Raw genomic sequence first — 16,864 nt, forward strand, 5'->3', positions numbered from 1 at the left:
TTTTTTCACATTGCGCGCATCTGCATTTGCAGATCACAAACACACGACAAACTCAACTCGCGTTAGTCTGTAACAAAGTCTTTTACAATAAAAATATACTTACAGGTTGCGAATCTGAAGCGCCAGCGAAGTTTTAATGCTTGGAATGGCCCCCACTTTTTAACCAAAGCTTTCGTGCACAGCCGGTCTTAATCTCTCTCCCAGGTTCCTATAGCAATCTTCGGTGAAATGCGCTGCACAAACTTGAACATTGGGATTGTACTTTTCTGGAACAGTGTTGTAAATAAAATGTAACCATTTGTTTTTAGTTGTCTCATCTTTTGGCATGGCAAACAAAGAGTCTTTCTTTTCGCAACGTAACGCTGCGGCGGTGACGATACAATGAGATTTACAAGTACGCCCACCTCACTTGCGTTTAAATTTGGGCGGTCTTAAGTCAAATCATGTTACGTAGTGACATGCATTCGTCGGGGTGTGGTTACACGAGGCGTTTCAGGCAGGTCTGGGTTCGCGTTCGCTTTTCGATAGAATGCATCTTTTGTTCCGACACTTTAATTTTAGCAATTTTACGTGTCTAATACATGCATGGGCAACTTATAACACACCAAAGACACAGTAAAACACGTATTTCCGCCATATGACCCCTTTAAATGAGTTACTACAAATCTAATAATTGTAGTAGTTATACACACATTCATTCAAACTACTTTGGATTAATGTTTAAGACAGACATAAAAACAAGAACATCAATACATGGAAAGGTTATAAATGAATATACAGTATATACACATTTCTATAGAGATGTATTTAGGATTGTATGTCTGTCCCAAAAGTGAGTAAAGAGAGTTCATCTCCCTACATTCCATTTGGTCGTAAAATACTCTTACCTTTGTGTGGGTTGCTATGGTCACCAGAGATTCCTGTCCTGCACCTAGTGTTAGTTGCAGATTGGGGGTAGACCCCCTGGCGACTAGCTTGCTGGTTGGGTGCGGGGTGTTGTTGTTATATTTAAGAAATATAACTAGTTATTGCGTGTCTGATCGGTCGCAGGCACTACAGTGTGCTCAGCAAAACAAAGAACTTTATAAAGGTTTGGAACAATATTTTTAATATTTCGTCGACTAAAACTAAAATGATGGGGATGACTAAAATATGACTAAAACTAAATGGCATTTTTGTCAAAAGACTATGACTAAAACTAAATAAAAATTTGCTTAAATTTGCTAAATTAACACAGGTATAGTGTTAAAAAACTGAAACTGAATGTTCTTCTCGACCAGCGTTGTTTACATCTTCTGAAGGGGTCGACTGAAATAAAGCTGATAGCAGCAAATATGGAGTAAAGCCCACCAATGGCAAAAAAGGAAAATAGGTGAATTCATGAATATTTACAAAAAGAAATCAGTATGTCTTCTGACAGGTAACGTAGACGCAAAACTTTGCATGTTCCCTAGGGTCCTAGGGTTGAAGTTGTACTGAAAGAGATGCTCTTTTGCTCTTTTCATGCTCTTTTCATCTACTGAAAGAGATGCTCCCAGAAATTATAGATCCTCTTCTTGGTATTATTAACTCATCTCTGACATTAGGACATGTGCCTAAAGCATATAAGGTGGCTGTTATAAGGCCCCTTGTCAAAAAACCCCAACTCGACCCTAGAGAACTAAGGAACTACAGGCCTATATCGAATCTAACTTTCATATCTAAAATTCTGGAAAAAGTAGTTTCAACTCAATTATGCTCCTTCCTCCAAAGGAATGACATCAATGAAGAATTCCAGTCTGGATTTAGAGCATGTCACAGTACAGAGACTGCTTTGATCAGAGTTACAAATGATCTGCTATTGGCGTCTGACCGAGGTTGTATCTCGTTATTGGTGCTGCTAGACCTTAGTGCTGCATTCGATACCATTGACCACAGCACACTCCTACATAGACTCGAAAATTATGTCGGCATTAAGGGAATAGCTTTGAAATGGTTTAAATCTTATTTATCCGACCGTTTTCAATTTGTAGCAATAAACAATGAGGTGTCACGCAAATCGCAAGTCCAGTACGGTGTACCACAGGGCTCAGTCTTAGGGCCTCTGCTCTTCGCATTATACATGCTACCTCTAGGAGATATAATAAAGCGACACGGAGTTAGCTTTCACTGTTATGCTGATGATACTCAACTTTATATTTCCTCGAAGCCTCATGAAACACAGCAGTTCCATCGAATAATGGAATGCATAGTCGATATAAAAAACTGGATGAGTAACAACTTTTTATTACTGAACTCGGACAAAACGGAAGTGTTACTTATTGGACCGAAAACTGCTATAAGTAACAACCAAGAATACTGTTTAACTATTGACGGATGTTCCATAAAACCCTCGTCGTCAGCAAAGAATCTTGGCGTTCTATTCGATAGTAATCTGTCATTTGAGAGCCACGTCGCCAACACCTGTAAAATTGCGTTTTTCCATCTTAAGAATATATCTAAACTACGTCATATGCTGTCAATCTCAGATGCAGAGAAGTTAATTCATGCATTCATGACATCAAGACTAGATTACTGTAATGCACTGTTAGGTGGTTGCCCTGCAGGCTTATTACAAAAACTCCAATTGGTCCAAAACGCGGCAGCTCGAGTTCTTACACGTACAAAAAAGTATGAACATATTAGCCCGGTTCTGTCAACCTTGCACTGGTTACCTATAAAGCATCGCGTTAACTTTAAAATCTTGCTTATTACCTATAAAGCCTTACATGGTTTAGCTCCTCAGTACTTGAATGAACTCCTTTTGTATTACAGTCCTTCACGTGCATTACGCTCTCAGGCGTCCTGTCAGTTGGTAATACCTAGAATTTCAAAATCAAGTGCAGGTGGTAGATCCTTTTCCTATCTAGCGCCTAAACTTTGGAATAGTCTTCCCTGCACTGTCCGGGAGGCAGACACACTCTGTCAGTTTAAATCTAGACTAAAGACGCATCTTTTTAATCTTGCATACACTACTCTTCCATAATATAAATCTTCAGAGGGTTTAGGCTGCATTAGTTAGATCAACCGGAACCAAAAACACAACTGATGTACTTGTTGCATCAAAGAGTACAGAACAGTACTCTACTCTCAGCCAGTCTTGTCTCATTGTTCCAAGGTTACCACAGCGAGCAGGATGCAGTTCATGGCCTGACCTGATGGTAGAGCGGAGAATGGGAAGTGGGGACCTGACAAGAGCTGAGATGATAGAGCTGGATAAAGAAGGACGCGGTCACTTGACACGTCTTCACCACAAAATTTCAAATGCTATTAGATTATTAATGATAATCTTAAACTATAATTTATTTTATTATTAAGTTTATTTATTTTATTTAGCCTTGTTGTGCAAGCTCTCTGGAGCTTGTGCAGAGGCAGCAGCTTTTGCCAGAGGGGAACTGGAATCCCCTGGTTGGGCCTGGGTTCTCCTGAGGTTTTTTTTCTCGATTAGAGTTTTGGGTTCCTCGCCACCGTTTGCATACTGTTTTTGCACTATCTGCCTGACCGGGGGGGCTGCTTTAGAATCTTAAAGTTTTACTTAATTAATATTGCATATAGGAATTTATTATCTGTTATATTTGACCTGTGCTTCTCTCTCCTTTATCCTAAATGTGTGCTCTCACTGAGCGTGTGTGTGTGTGCGTACTTGTCTGTGTACGTACGTGTGTGTGTGTGTGTGTGTGTGTGTGTGTGTGTCTCTGTGTCTGTGTGTGTTGGTGCGTGTGCGTGTTGTGTGTGTGGAGTGTTTTGTGTGTGGGTGTGTCTGTCTTCTGTGTTTTCAACCTTTTCTTGTTTTTGCAGGTACAACTTTGATTGTTTTGCTTGTAGTCAATGTGTCTCATGTACAGCTTGCTTTGTAACAATGAAAATTGTAAAAGCGCTATATAAATAAAGTTGAGTTGAGTTGAGTTGAAGTTCTGAAATGACATGCCACTGTGTTTATAAAATTTAACAAAACCTCACATCCATTTTGCCATTGACATTTTTTATGCAGTATCCGAGAATAACAAAGCATCACCCAATTTCTAACCTATCAAGTTAATATATTTGAACATTGCAAACCTCAATTAAACAACTATTTATTTCATATGTAAATTACATCTCATGTAAGCAAGAGTATACAAAATGTTAAGATTTTAAGAGTATCTATATAGAAAACAAAATCCACTGTATCACACAAATATATCAAACAAATGAAACATTTTTGTAAATGTTTTAAGCAGGAAGCATAAAGCAGCTTTACATGCCATCAAGAAACATGAACTTCATGTACACATGACTCATTCTGAGTACATGTATGATGAGCTGAGGTCAACGAGCCATGAGTTTGTGTCTGCTGCTCTGCTCCACCAACCTGTGATAATCTGCTAGTTTATCTTTGAGATTCTTGTACATCTGTGAACAGAGAAGCCAGAGAACATTAAAAAGATGTCATTGAACATTTTTCCAAACAGACCCACCTGAATTTATAACTGTTTAAATAAGAGGCTGATATCATCGTCCATCACAATGTTTTACTTTAGACATTGCCCGATGCCAATTTGGCAGACATCATCCAAACCTAATGTACATCTTGAAAATATTTGTTACATTTTAAAATTTTACAGTTACATGAACTTTGTAAATTATGTTTTTTACTGAATAACCGCAAAGTGTTTTTCTATAGAAAAAATATAAAAATTGTGAAATTATCAAAGCTGTAGCTTAGCATCAGTGTGTCATTCACAGTGATGGCCAACAAAGAGCACCACAATCTACCACAAACAATGAGCTTTTGTCTTAATAATATACATTCATAAATACCTGCAGACTGTGTGCTGGTGGATAATGGCACACTGTTAGTGCGAATGTGAATGGACACGACTAGGGATGCAAAAATTACTGAATTTTACTATTAAGTGCACTTAAAAACCATCCTGGTTCATAAACAGTGTAACGGAGCCTTTACGATTTATGTTAGAATGTAATAGTCCTGCATGCAGGCGGGTGACCAGTTAATATTTTGTATAACGGGTGGAATAATTATGTGTCCGGTGCGGTGCAGGCACGGGTAGGATGCAGGTGAAACAGCGAAGATTTTTTCGACTCAGTCCTATGGGAAGCCAAACACACCAAATGCGGAACGAAATGGAGCGGTGTGCGCAATGCTCGCACAGCGCTGACATGTCATCTGTGCGCCTCAATGGACCGAGCCGTGCAACCGCGCAGGGAAGACGAGTTGTTTAGAGCCACCGAATGGACGGTGCGGCGTTCCATTTGGCATTTAAATGGCATTTGGTGTGTTTGGCTTCCCATTTAAAAAGGCTTCTTGAATGACAGCCATAGTGGATAGATATCAAAGGGAGCAAGCTTTGCTTTCTGTCTGTAGCTGTCTGCTTGCTCAAATTCGTTCACAATTTGAATTAAAGTTTTAGCCTATTTAATTTACATTTGATTACTTTATTCAGTTCTTGTACCTAGTAACCTGAAACACGTGTTCATTTCATTTGTATGTTTGCTTTTTTTTGTGCTATTGCTCGTACTGTACTAATTTTGTTACTTACTGATTAGCCGTCTTGGACGATATATGAAATGTCTGTAAGTTGGGCTAATAGTTTTATGGTATCATATGGTATCATGGTTGCATCCCTAAGAAGACATACTATGCTATAGTATTAGCCTGTAACTGACAGGAACACAAAATAACAACACGGCTGTGAAACTTATGACGTGTTTGTGAAATATGAATCATGTCTGCCTGGGCTCATGTTACACAAAAGACTGTAACAGTTTGAATTTTACCCACTTTTACCGGAGGAACACCGCGCTGACTGCATTCATGCAGACAACAAGAAATCCGATGTAAACAATGGGAAATATATTCATATTTCTCTGATGTATTACGTTTGTGGACTAAAAGAGCAATGGTTGTTATATTGTGGACATGAAGGATTTAGCATTGCAAGCTGTTCTGGTTTAAACGCCTTGCGCAAATTATTATACATTACATATATATTTTATGAAACAGTGTTTGGATATCAATGCAAAACCCTTTGTAATGATATACAGTACAGGTACTGTATATGATGTTTAATACAGTTCTCAAACAAAAAAAATCTTAAAATACAGTTTAAACGCAATAAGACGCGAAAAAGAACTTTAACACTTCTGCTGCATGACAGATGGTGTCTTTGACAGGATTTCCAGAGTGCACACTCATATGTAAGAAGAACACCTGCCATTATCAACACGTATTCATAGCATATTGCCGTCATTTTCCATATCGGGCCGATGCTGATATTTAATGCCAATAATACTGTGCATCCCAAAAATCTTTGTTTTATAACATCATTTAATATCGTTGTTTGTTGTATAAGTGATTAAATGTATTAATCAAGAAAGAAATGTGTCACCTTTTCATTGATCTGACTTTCACTGAGACTCCTTAAGAGCTGATCAATAGATGTGTAGGGCAGCCACACCAGAGACGCTGTAGCCGAGAGCGGTCGCTGTCAGCAGACAAATTTGCCATGGAATCATCTCACACAGAATCAACAACAACAACAACAAAAAAAATCTAAAACAGTTAAAACATTATACCTCTATGCCAAAATACTGATATCCCTTCCCAAGCATAGCATCGACATACTCCAGCACAAGCTCAGATGCTGACTGTAGTTGGTCATAGTTCAGATAGAGACGCAGGAGAGCTGCGGCATCTATGACCTGAAGAAAAGCACAACTCAATCTTAGAAATCAGCAGGGATGCAAACTTATCGGGGTGAAAAAAGTGATGCGGTCCCCATCACCCCCCATTTTCAAAAACTCATCTAGACAAATAACAATAATGACCCAATTCTGGATCCAAAATGGCAAATTTTGCCGAAAGGTGACAAGTTTGCATCCCTGAATCAGCAATGTCCCACATCACTTCCTCTGGCCTTAGTGAACTATTTGAGGGAACCGCAATTAGCATAATGTAGTGGAAATACAAAACACAGGAAGTGTCTTTTTTTTGTCTTTGCATCTCATGTTAGGATGTTAATGTTTGTGAGGTGTGTGTATAAAAATCAAAATCTGTCTTTCTCACCTTGTGAGCATTAACCAGCCAGTCAGGCTGCGGTATACTGTGGGACAGTAGCTTGCTGATAACACAGCGATGATATTCCGCATTTTGTGAGGGATGATTCTCCAAATAATAGGCTAAAAGTCGCCAAGCTTCATCTGTCGCACTGTGTGGTGATTTAAACAGCTGAGTTTATTCAAACAGCAGAGTTTATAAGAAAGAACAAGGGCAGAGAGTCAGATTTTACAAACCTGCATTCTTTGGTAGTGATGACGGATGGCAGCTGATTGGCCGCAAGCCAGTTCCACGCCTCAGTCTGGTCCTGATCTCCTTTATACTGTAGGTTGATACACCTACAAAAACACCCACACAAGGACACATCAGGCCTGCTTCAAAGATCTGGAGAAAAATGATTGTTCTGAACGTACTTAAAGGTTAGTCCCTCAAAAACGGGTGTCAGAGATAAGTTAAAGGTCTGACACAGCATTAGAGCTATGTCAAAAAGTCCCGTTTGGACCAGCAAAGTCACCATCTCTGCTGAAGATGCCCCTCCTGTAAGAGAAATAACACCAGGATTAAGTTTTACTATTTACAGTACACAAGCTTTTTCACAATTGAGACAACATGCTCTAGCATGAGCAAGACTAAGAGAAAAAAAGCATTGTGTATTATCGATATACAGGTGCAGCACAAAAAATAGAATATCATGAACAAGTTCTTTTTCTTTTGTAATTTAATTTCAAAAAGTATACTTTCTTATATTCTAGATTCATTACGCACAAAGTGAAATATTTCAAGTTTTTTTTTATTCTGATGGCAACAATTTCCAGCGCAACACTTTTTAATCCACTTTCTCAAAAAATGTGACGTCTTTCTTAAGGAAATGGGCTACAGCTGTCTAAAACCAAGTCACTCCTGAACCAGAAACAACATCAGAAAAGTCTCTCACCTGGGCTAAAAAGAAAAAACTGGACCGGACTTGCTTAGTAGTCCAAAGTTCTCTTTTCAGATGAAAGTAAATTTTGCATTTCATTTGAAAATCAAGGTCAGGAGTAGGGCTGCAACTAACGATTATTTTGATAATCGGTTAGTTGGGCGATTATTTTTTCGATTAATCGATTGATCGGATAAAATGTAATTACATATTTTGCTTATAATAAGTAAATCAGATATGGGAAAGGTATACACAACTGAACTCATTAGCCTTCTCCCAAAATGTTGTGAATGTCTCCATAATTAATACACCTGGTGAGTTGATTCAGGTGTGTCATATTAGAAGCAACTGACAATAGTCTCTCCCAAACGTGGGAGGGAGGGGAGGGTCGGCCAAGGAAATCATTTTTTTGTGCCATGAAAAGTGAGATATTTGTCATTCAAATGTAGTGAAGTACAGTAAAAAGTAAACAGAAAAAGTAATACTTAAGTACAAATACTCAAAAAGTGTACTTAAGTACAGTTCTCAAGTAAATGTACTTCGTTACCCACCTCTGAACTAAATAAACCACCAAATCAGGGTATTTAGCCTATTATGTACTTTGTAAAGTGCAAACGCCACAAACTGGGTTTTACTAATATAATCTTTAATTTTGTCATTTAAAACACCTCTCCCCTTTAAACTTTAAAACTGCGCAGCTTGAAGAGATGCATGCAAAACACGTGTTACTTTAAAACTGCGCATCTCGCGCTGCACGAAGAGACGCATCCACGGAGAACCACATCTGACTTCAAAACTGCGCACCTCGCGCTGCACGAAGAGATGCATCCACGGAGAGACACGTCTAAAACGGTAATTTTAAAAGGGAAGAAGATGCACTTGATTTATAACTGTGCAGCTCGCAAGTGACATCACAGACCAACTAATCGATAATGAAATTCGTTGACAACTAATCTCATTATCGATTATTATCGATTAGTTGTTGCAGCCCTAGTCAGGAGGAAACTCTGGGTCTGGAAGAAAAGTGGAGAGGCACAGAATCCAAGTTGCTTGAAGTCCAGTGTAAAGTTTCCACAGTCTGTGATGATTTGGGGTACCATGTCATTTGCTGGTGTTGGTCCACTGTGCTTTATTAAGTCCAAAGTCAATGCAGCCATATAGAAGGATACATTCTGTCTGCTGACAAGCTTTTTGGAGATGCCGATTTCCTTTAGCAGCAGGACTGCCCACAGTGCCAAATCTACTTCTAACTGGCTTGCTGACCATGATATTACTGTATTTTATTGGCCAGCCAACTCATCTGACCTGACCCTCATAGAGCTACTATAGGGTATTGTCAATAGGAAGATGAGAAACATCCAATCCAATAAAACAAGACGAGCTGAAGGCCGAGCTTTAAGCTACCTGTGCTTCAATTACACCTCAGCAGTGCCACAGGCTGATCACATGCCACGCCACATTGAAGCAGTAACTCGTGCAAAAGGATCCCCAACCAAGTATAGAGTGCATTATTTAACATACTTTGGAGATCTTGGAATATTTCTGTTCTGTACATAATTTTTGATTCATCTTTGAGAAAATATTCAAATCTTTTGAGAAACTGGATTTTTTTAGTTGTAAGTCGTAGCCACCAGAATTAAAACAAAAAACAGACCTGTTTAAATTTTACACTGTGTGCCTAATGAATCTAGAATCTAAGAAAGTTTGCTTTTTGGAATTAAATTACAAAAGGAAAAGAACACATTTTTTGAGATGCACCTGTAATGTTTCAAATCATTTGATATTGATAATTATTGACACACTTAAAAAGCCTTTATTAAGACCAGTAGAAAATTAAGTTTGAATTTTACTACTGTATTATTCACATTTTCCCAATTTTAACTGTATTACTGTCAAGTGTTTGTTATAATATGTCTATTTATTACCAAGAGACAGCAACAGGTTTATTCGGTTACTGTCACTTTAAGAGCTAATGCTAATGCTGACACACATCCACTGTTAACATTCACCTATAACAAAAGCCACTGTGTTTATGTGAACCTTGTGTGTTTTTCACATAATCTTGTGTGCACATACAGCTAAATAGCTAATAAGACGTGAAAGAGAACTTTGTTCTGTACCTGCGCTGTTCGCTGTGCGTGTCTGTGTGGCTCATATGTCAGAAGAAATGTCAAATCGCTTAAAAGTTTAAACAGGCACAACTTTAAAATGATTGCAAATAATCAGGCTGTTTACAATCCAGTGACTGCGCATGGGTTGTTATGCAACAAAACGTCATGTCTATATAAGTTTGGAGTGTTATTTCGAACATTTTTTAGAGCGTTATTGATAAGGGTGCATCGTCGATACATATTGTTATATTTTTATAGCACAGCCCTAGTTGAGCGATTTGTGCTTTCAATCCTTTTCTTTCATTCCCAGATGACAGACATATTGTGATACGATTTGATGCGTTTTCATGAAGATATTGGAAAATGAGTGTTTTGGCAGCATGAAAGTAAATGTTTTTATCGAATGTAATTTTTTGATTTCTTAGTGTTTTTAATCATTTTTTAAGTCACCAAATCCAACCTCATATTATCTTAATCACTATCTTGTTGCCTAAACCACAATATCAAAACAGAGACTCTTAGCAACTGTTAACTAGGCCTTATTTTTTTACACAGTGTTACAACTAACCTCACTTTGTGAAAAATGCATACAAGACAATGAAATGAAAACAACTCATTTCCCACTGATCGGGGAAATAACTGACAATTATGATTTTTGTTGTAACTGTGCATTCACACCGCCAGCGACTCTGTCGTTAGGTGTCGCTAGTCTCTTGCTACGAGGTCATTAGAAGGCGTTCCTAGCTTTGGTTGCTCTAGTAACATTTATAAACACTCTGCAGTAACTGATGAGATACGGATGACGTGAGCTCTACTGCTTTACTCCTATTGGTAGTCGCTCCCGAAAGTTGCTCATCATTTGCATACAGTTAAACAAATCTCAACTTTTGTCGCGTCGCTAGACACGCCCACTTCCGGTCGCCAACGGAAGTTGCCACCTCTTCATTGAAATGAATGGAATCATGTCGCTTTGTCGCTGGTGGTCTGAACGGGGTGTAACAGTGCAGCATTTTCATATATTTATCCATACTAAACTATAAGAGAAGGATGGTTAGACGAGGGATGGCTGGATGATAGATGTGTGGATTTCTGTCTATTATAGACGCAATATCCACCACTAGTTTGTAGTAACTAGTAACTACCTCTGGATCAGGACACCTCCGGTTCCTGTCTGCATCGCTGCCGGCGGTTTGTTTGTATCCCCACACTTCGCTCTAATATTAGTGTATTTTATTATCGTTACTTATCATTGTCGTTGCTAACTTATCCTGATATCTCAATAACCCTGCTTTTGTTATTTACTTGAAGATTCTAAACCAAAAGTGATAATTAATTTAACGCCGTTAGCATAGCATTAGCGTGTTAGCTTGCTTTCTGTTTACACTGTGGAATATCATCTTGCCTCTGGTTTGGCTTGTTTGCTAACTGTTTCTTTTTTTAAGCGAGTATACTACTATTCACTGAGCAACCTTGGTAAGGTGGAATTGCACTTCAAACCCGGTGAGTTATGAGTTCTATTCCTATTATTGTTACTTGCACCTCATGTCTTATGTTCTCTGTCAACTGTGAGGGTTTTATATGCGATAACTGCAGGGAAATAGTTAGGCTGACAGAGAAGATCTTAGAATTAGAGTCTCGCATCCAATCTTTATCTGAGGATAGTAAGAGTGTAAGGACCACGATGAGCTGTCTAAAATCAATAGATCATCTAAATCAACAACATGCATGCTAAACACAAATCTACTGAAAGACATGCTCCCAGAAATTATAGATCCTATTCTTGGTATTATTAACTGATCTCTGACATTAGGACATGTGTCTAAAGCATATAAGGTGGCTGTTATAAGGCTCCTTGTCAAAAAACCCCAACTCGACCCTAGAGAACTAAGGAACTACAGGCCTATATCGAATCTACCTTTCATATCTAAAGTTCTGGAAAAAGTAGTTTCAACTCAATTATGCTCCTTCGTCCAAAGGAATGACATCAATGAAGAATTCCAGTCTGGATTTAGAGCATGTCACAGTACATAGACTGCTTTGATCAGAGTTACAAATGATCTGCTATTGGCGTCTGACCGAGGTTGTATCTCGTTATTGGTGCTGCTAGACCTTAGTGCTGCATTCGATATCATTGACCACAGCACACTCCTACATAGACTCGAAAATTATGTCGGCATTAAGGGAATAGCTTTGAAATGGTTTAAATCTTATTTATCCGACCGTTTTCAATTTGTAGCAATAAACAATGAGGTGTCACGCAAATCGCAAGTCCAGTACGGTGTACCACAGGGCTCAGTCTTAGGGCCTCTGCTCTTCGCATTATACATGCTACCTCTAGGAGATATAATAAAGCGACACGGAGTTAGCTTTCACTGTTATGCTGATGATACTCAACTTTATATTTCCTCGAAGCCTCATGAAACACAGCAGTTCCATCGAATAATGGAATGCATAGTCGATATAAAAAACTGGATGAGTAACAACTTTTTATTACTGAACTCGGACAAAACGGAAGTGTTACTTATTGGACCGAAAACTGCTATAAGTAACAACCAAGAATACTGTTTAACTATTGACGGATGTTCCATAAAACCCTCGTCGTCAGCAAAGAATCTTGGCGTTCTATTCGATAGTAATCTGTCATTTGAGAGCCACGTCGCCAACACCTGTAAAATTGCGTTTTTCCATCTTAAGAATATATCTAAACTACGTCATATGCTGTCAATCTCAGATGCAGAGAAGTTAATTCATGCATTCATGACATCAAGACTAGATTACTGTAATGCACTGTTAGGTGGTTGCCCTGCAGGCTTATTACAAAAACTCCAATTGGTCCAAAACGCGGCAGCTCGAGTTCTTACACGTACAAAAAAGTATGAACATATTAGCCCGGTTCTGTCAACCTTGCACTGGTTACCTATAAAGCATCGCGTTAACTTTAAAATCTTGCTTATTACCTATAAAGCCTTACATGGTTTAGCTCCTCAGTACTTGAATGAACTCCTTTTGTATTACAGTCCTTCACGTGCATTACGCTCTCAGGCGTCCTGTCAGTTGGTAATACCTAGAATTTCAAAATCAAGTGCAGGTGGTAGATCCTTTTCCTATCTAGCGCCTAAACTTTGGAATAGTCTTCCCTGCACTGTCCGGGAGGCAGACACACTCTGTCAGTTTAAATCTAGACTAAAGACGCATCTTTTTAATCTTGCATACACTACTCTTCCATAATATAAATCTTCAGAGGGTTTAGGCTGCATTAGTTAGATCAACCGGAACCAAAAACACAACTGATGTACTTGTTGCATCAAAGAGTACAGAACAGTACTCTACTCTCAGCCAGTCTTGTCTCATTGTTCCAAGGTTACCACAGCGAGCAGGATGAAGTTCATGCCCTGACCTGATGGTAGAGCGGAGAATGGGAAGCGGCGACCTGACAAGAGCTGAGATGATAGAGCTGGATAAAGAAGGACGCGGTCACCTGACACGTCTTCACAACAAAATTTCAAATGCTATTAGATTATTAATGATAATCTTAAATCTATAATTTACCTTATTAGTGAGTTTATTTATTTTTATTTAGCCTTGTTGTGCAAGCTCTCTGGAGCTTGTGCAGAGGCAGCAGCTTTTGCCAGAGGGGAACTGGAATCCCCTGGTTGGGCCTGGGTTCTTTGAGGTTCTGAGTTTTTTTTTCTCGATTAGAGTTTTAGGTTCCTCGCCACCGTTTGCATACTGTTTTGCATCTGCCTGGCCGGGGGGCTGCTTTAGAATTTTAAAGTTTTACTTAATTAATATTGCATATAGGAATTTATAGTCTGTTATATTTGACCTGTGCTTCTCCTTTATCTTAAATGTGTGCTCTCACTGTGCGTGTGAGTGTGTGTGTGTGCGTGCGTGCGTGCGCGCGCGCGTGTGTGTGTGTGTGTGTGTGTGTGTGTGTGTGTGTGTGTGTGTGTGCGCGTGCGTGTCTGTGTGTGTGTGCGTACTTGTCTGTGTACGTGTGTGTGTGTCTGTGTGTATGTGTGTTAGTACATGTGCATATTGTGTGTGTGGAGTGTTTTGTATGTGGATATGTCTGTCTTCTTTGTTTTCACCTTTTTCTTGTTTTTGCAGGTACAACTTTAATTGGTTTGCTTATAGTCAATATGTCTTATGTACAGCTGCTTTGTAACAATGAAAATTGTAAAAAGCACTATATAAATAAAGTTGAGTTGAGTAGTTTATAGATAGAATAATATTGAGTTATTTGTGTTTAAACAGAATTTTCTAGCAAAGGTTACAACTAACCCTGTCTGTCCCAATTGTAACATTTGCACTTCTATCACTTTTACTGTAATTGTACAGGAATGGTAGGTGTTCTAGAAACAAACATTAAGTGTTGATTTTGTAGCAGAAACATGTATGGTGTGTAAAAATATGATTAATCAAGCGCAAATATTTTTGGAGTGAGCTTTTTTCTTTTCTTTTTTAAAGTGGTCATATGGCGCGAATATGTGTTTTTCTGTGTCTTTGGTGTGTTATAAGTTGCCCATGCATGTATTAGACACGTAAAATTGCTAAAATTAAAGTGTCGGAACAAAAGATGCATTCTATCTAAAAGCGAATGCTCACCCAGACCTGCCTGAAACGCCTTGTGTAACCACACCCCCACAAATCTACGTTAGTTCGTGGTATGATTTGACTAAGACCGCCCAAATGTATACACAAGTAAGGTGGGCGTACCTGAAAATACAGCGTTTTTGAACCTTAAATCGTGTATACACATTGCATTACATCTAAAACAAATGATAATATTAGTTTTAGCCGTGTCATATGACCCCTTTAATGCCATGTCAGCTTCTATTGCTATGTTCATGGCGAGAAACGTGTTTAATAATAAAAACTAAAACAAAAAAAGTTGTTTAATATTAATTTTTTCTATGCTTAATGGATTCTCACAAGATGAACACTTTGGGGGTTTTCTGCTGATAATAAAAATGTGTGCAAGTTTTGAGTGGAGTAAGTGAGCTAAAACCAAAAAGCATTGTGCCCCCCAACTATCCAACACCACATGCATATCAAATGTTCTTAGCAAGCAGATATTTTGGAGCCTGTACAGTACTGTGAGTCATTTGAGATAAATGTATACTGTGTCTTTACCTGCAATGGCTGCTGAGGAGGGGTCCTGCTGGGCCAAAGTCAGACGACTGCGAGCTAAAATATACTCCCTCTCTAAATCCTTCAGCTCCAAAATGTCAATCTGCTGATTTACTATGAAAAAAAGTTTCTTGTAAGAGAATGTTTTTCGTTTCATTTTTGTAGACCAAAAATTACAACATATACACATAGAATTTATCATTGCTGTCATAGTGCCAATAGTTTTGGGTGGCTTGTTTACCTGGACCACCAGACATTTCACCATCATAGTTTCTCTTCGGCGATGCACCTGCTCGCTCATACTAGATTTAGAAGAAAAAAAAATTAACCTTCTGAGCTCATGATTCATTCAAGCCAAATTCAAGAAATAGTTTGGTCATTTTCTTCTCACCATCATTATACAACCCTGATAAGTTTTTCCATAAAACACAAATAAAGATGCAAGGCAGAATGTCTAAACATTTGTAATACAAATATACAGCTGCGGGAAAATTAAAAGACCATTTTAAAGACAATATCAGTTTTTCGGAATTTACTATTTATAGGTATGAGCGTAGGTAAAATTATTATTTTTGTATTATTCTGTGAATTACTAAAAATTGCTTTCAGTGCAGAGAATGACAAGTTCCGAAAGTCTGCGCCATCTCCGTGCTTGCTATATGCTGTGATTTTGATTATATTACTTTATTATTTTTTGTATCGTGCAGTGTAAAGTTCAGTCTAAGTAACGAACTACGTGCATTTACAGACAAAGTGTTAATTCATATTTATATGCCCAGACATTCAGTAAGTGACAAATTCATTCATTCATTTGCGAGTCATCTGCGGGTGCGTGCGGAACGTGCTGCTTCTCTATACCATACATAACAACCAAGAATACTGCTTATCTATTGACGGATGTTCCATAAAACCCTCGTTGTCAGCAAAGAATCTCGGATGGTGTGATTTGATAGTAATCTGTCATTTGAAATTGCATTTTTCCATTTTAAGAATATATCTAAACTACATCATATGCTGTCACTATCAGATGCAGAGAAGTTAATTCATGCATTCATGACATCAAGACTAGATTACTGTAACGCACTATTAGGTGGTTGCCCTGCAGGCTTTACTAAAACTCCAACTGGTCCAAAACGAGGCAGCTCGAGTTCTAACACGTAAAAAAAATATGAGCATATTAGCCCGGTTCTGTCAACCTTGCACTGGTTACCTATAAAGCATCGCGTTAACTTTAAAATCTTGCTTATTACCTATAAAGCCCTACATGGTTTAGCTCCTCAGTACTTGAGTGAACTACTCTTGTATTACAGTCCTTCACGTGCACTACGCTCTCAGGCGACCGGTCAGCTGGTAATACCTAGAATTTCAAAATCACTGTTTGCCTGGCCGGGGGGGCTGCTTTATTTATTTTAAAGTTTTACTTAATATTACATATAGTAATTTATAGTACATTTGACCTGTCTTTCTCTTTCCCTTATCTTAAATGTGTGCTTTAAATGTTTTGCTTACAGTCAATATGTTTTATGTACAGCTGCTTGGTAACAATGAAAATTGTAAAAAGCGCTATAGAAACAAAGTTGACTTGTCTAAAACAAAAACCTCTCATGTATCCCCACCTAATCAGGA

The 16,864-nt window shown here is 38.4% G+C and overlaps 1 protein-coding gene across 1 annotated transcript; it reads right to left on the reverse strand.

The window, feature by feature from the left end:
• Window positions 1-4,074: 4,074 nt before the first annotated feature.
• LOC130550013 (nuclear pore complex protein Nup160-like) lies at window positions 4,075-15,536 on the reverse strand. Its single transcript, XM_057327348.1, has 8 exons — window positions 15,480-15,536; window positions 15,242-15,352; window positions 7,489-7,612; window positions 7,312-7,413; window positions 7,085-7,226; window positions 6,595-6,720; window positions 6,408-6,503; window positions 4,075-4,410 (listed from the first exon to the last, which is right to left on the reverse strand). The coding sequence occupies exons 1-8, from the start codon at window positions 15,493-15,495 to the stop codon at window positions 4,327-4,329; spliced, it is 801 nt and encodes a 266-aa protein (XP_057183331.1). The 5' UTR covers window positions 15,496-15,536; the 3' UTR covers window positions 4,075-4,326.
• Window positions 15,537-16,864: the final 1,328 nt, after the last annotated feature.

Source organism: Triplophysa rosa, unplaced genomic scaffold, assembly GCF_024868665.1.
Source record: "Triplophysa rosa unplaced genomic scaffold, Trosa_1v2 scaffold218_ERROPOS846334, whole genome shotgun sequence".
Classification (NCBI taxonomy): Eukaryota; Metazoa; Chordata; class Actinopteri; order Cypriniformes; family Nemacheilidae; genus Triplophysa; species Triplophysa rosa.

Bases quoted from the DNA above. Each gene is read 5' to 3' on its own strand.
- LOC130550013 (XM_057327348.1), bottom strand. The intron at 6,721-7,084 runs GTGAGAAAGACA...GCTTTTCTTCAG, and splicing joins GGCTGGTTAATGCTCACAAG to GTCATAGATGCCGCAGCTCT. The intron at 4,411-6,407 runs GTGACACATTTC...CTCTGTTCACAG, and splicing joins AAAGTCAGATCAATGAAAAG to ATGTACAAGAATCTCAAAGA.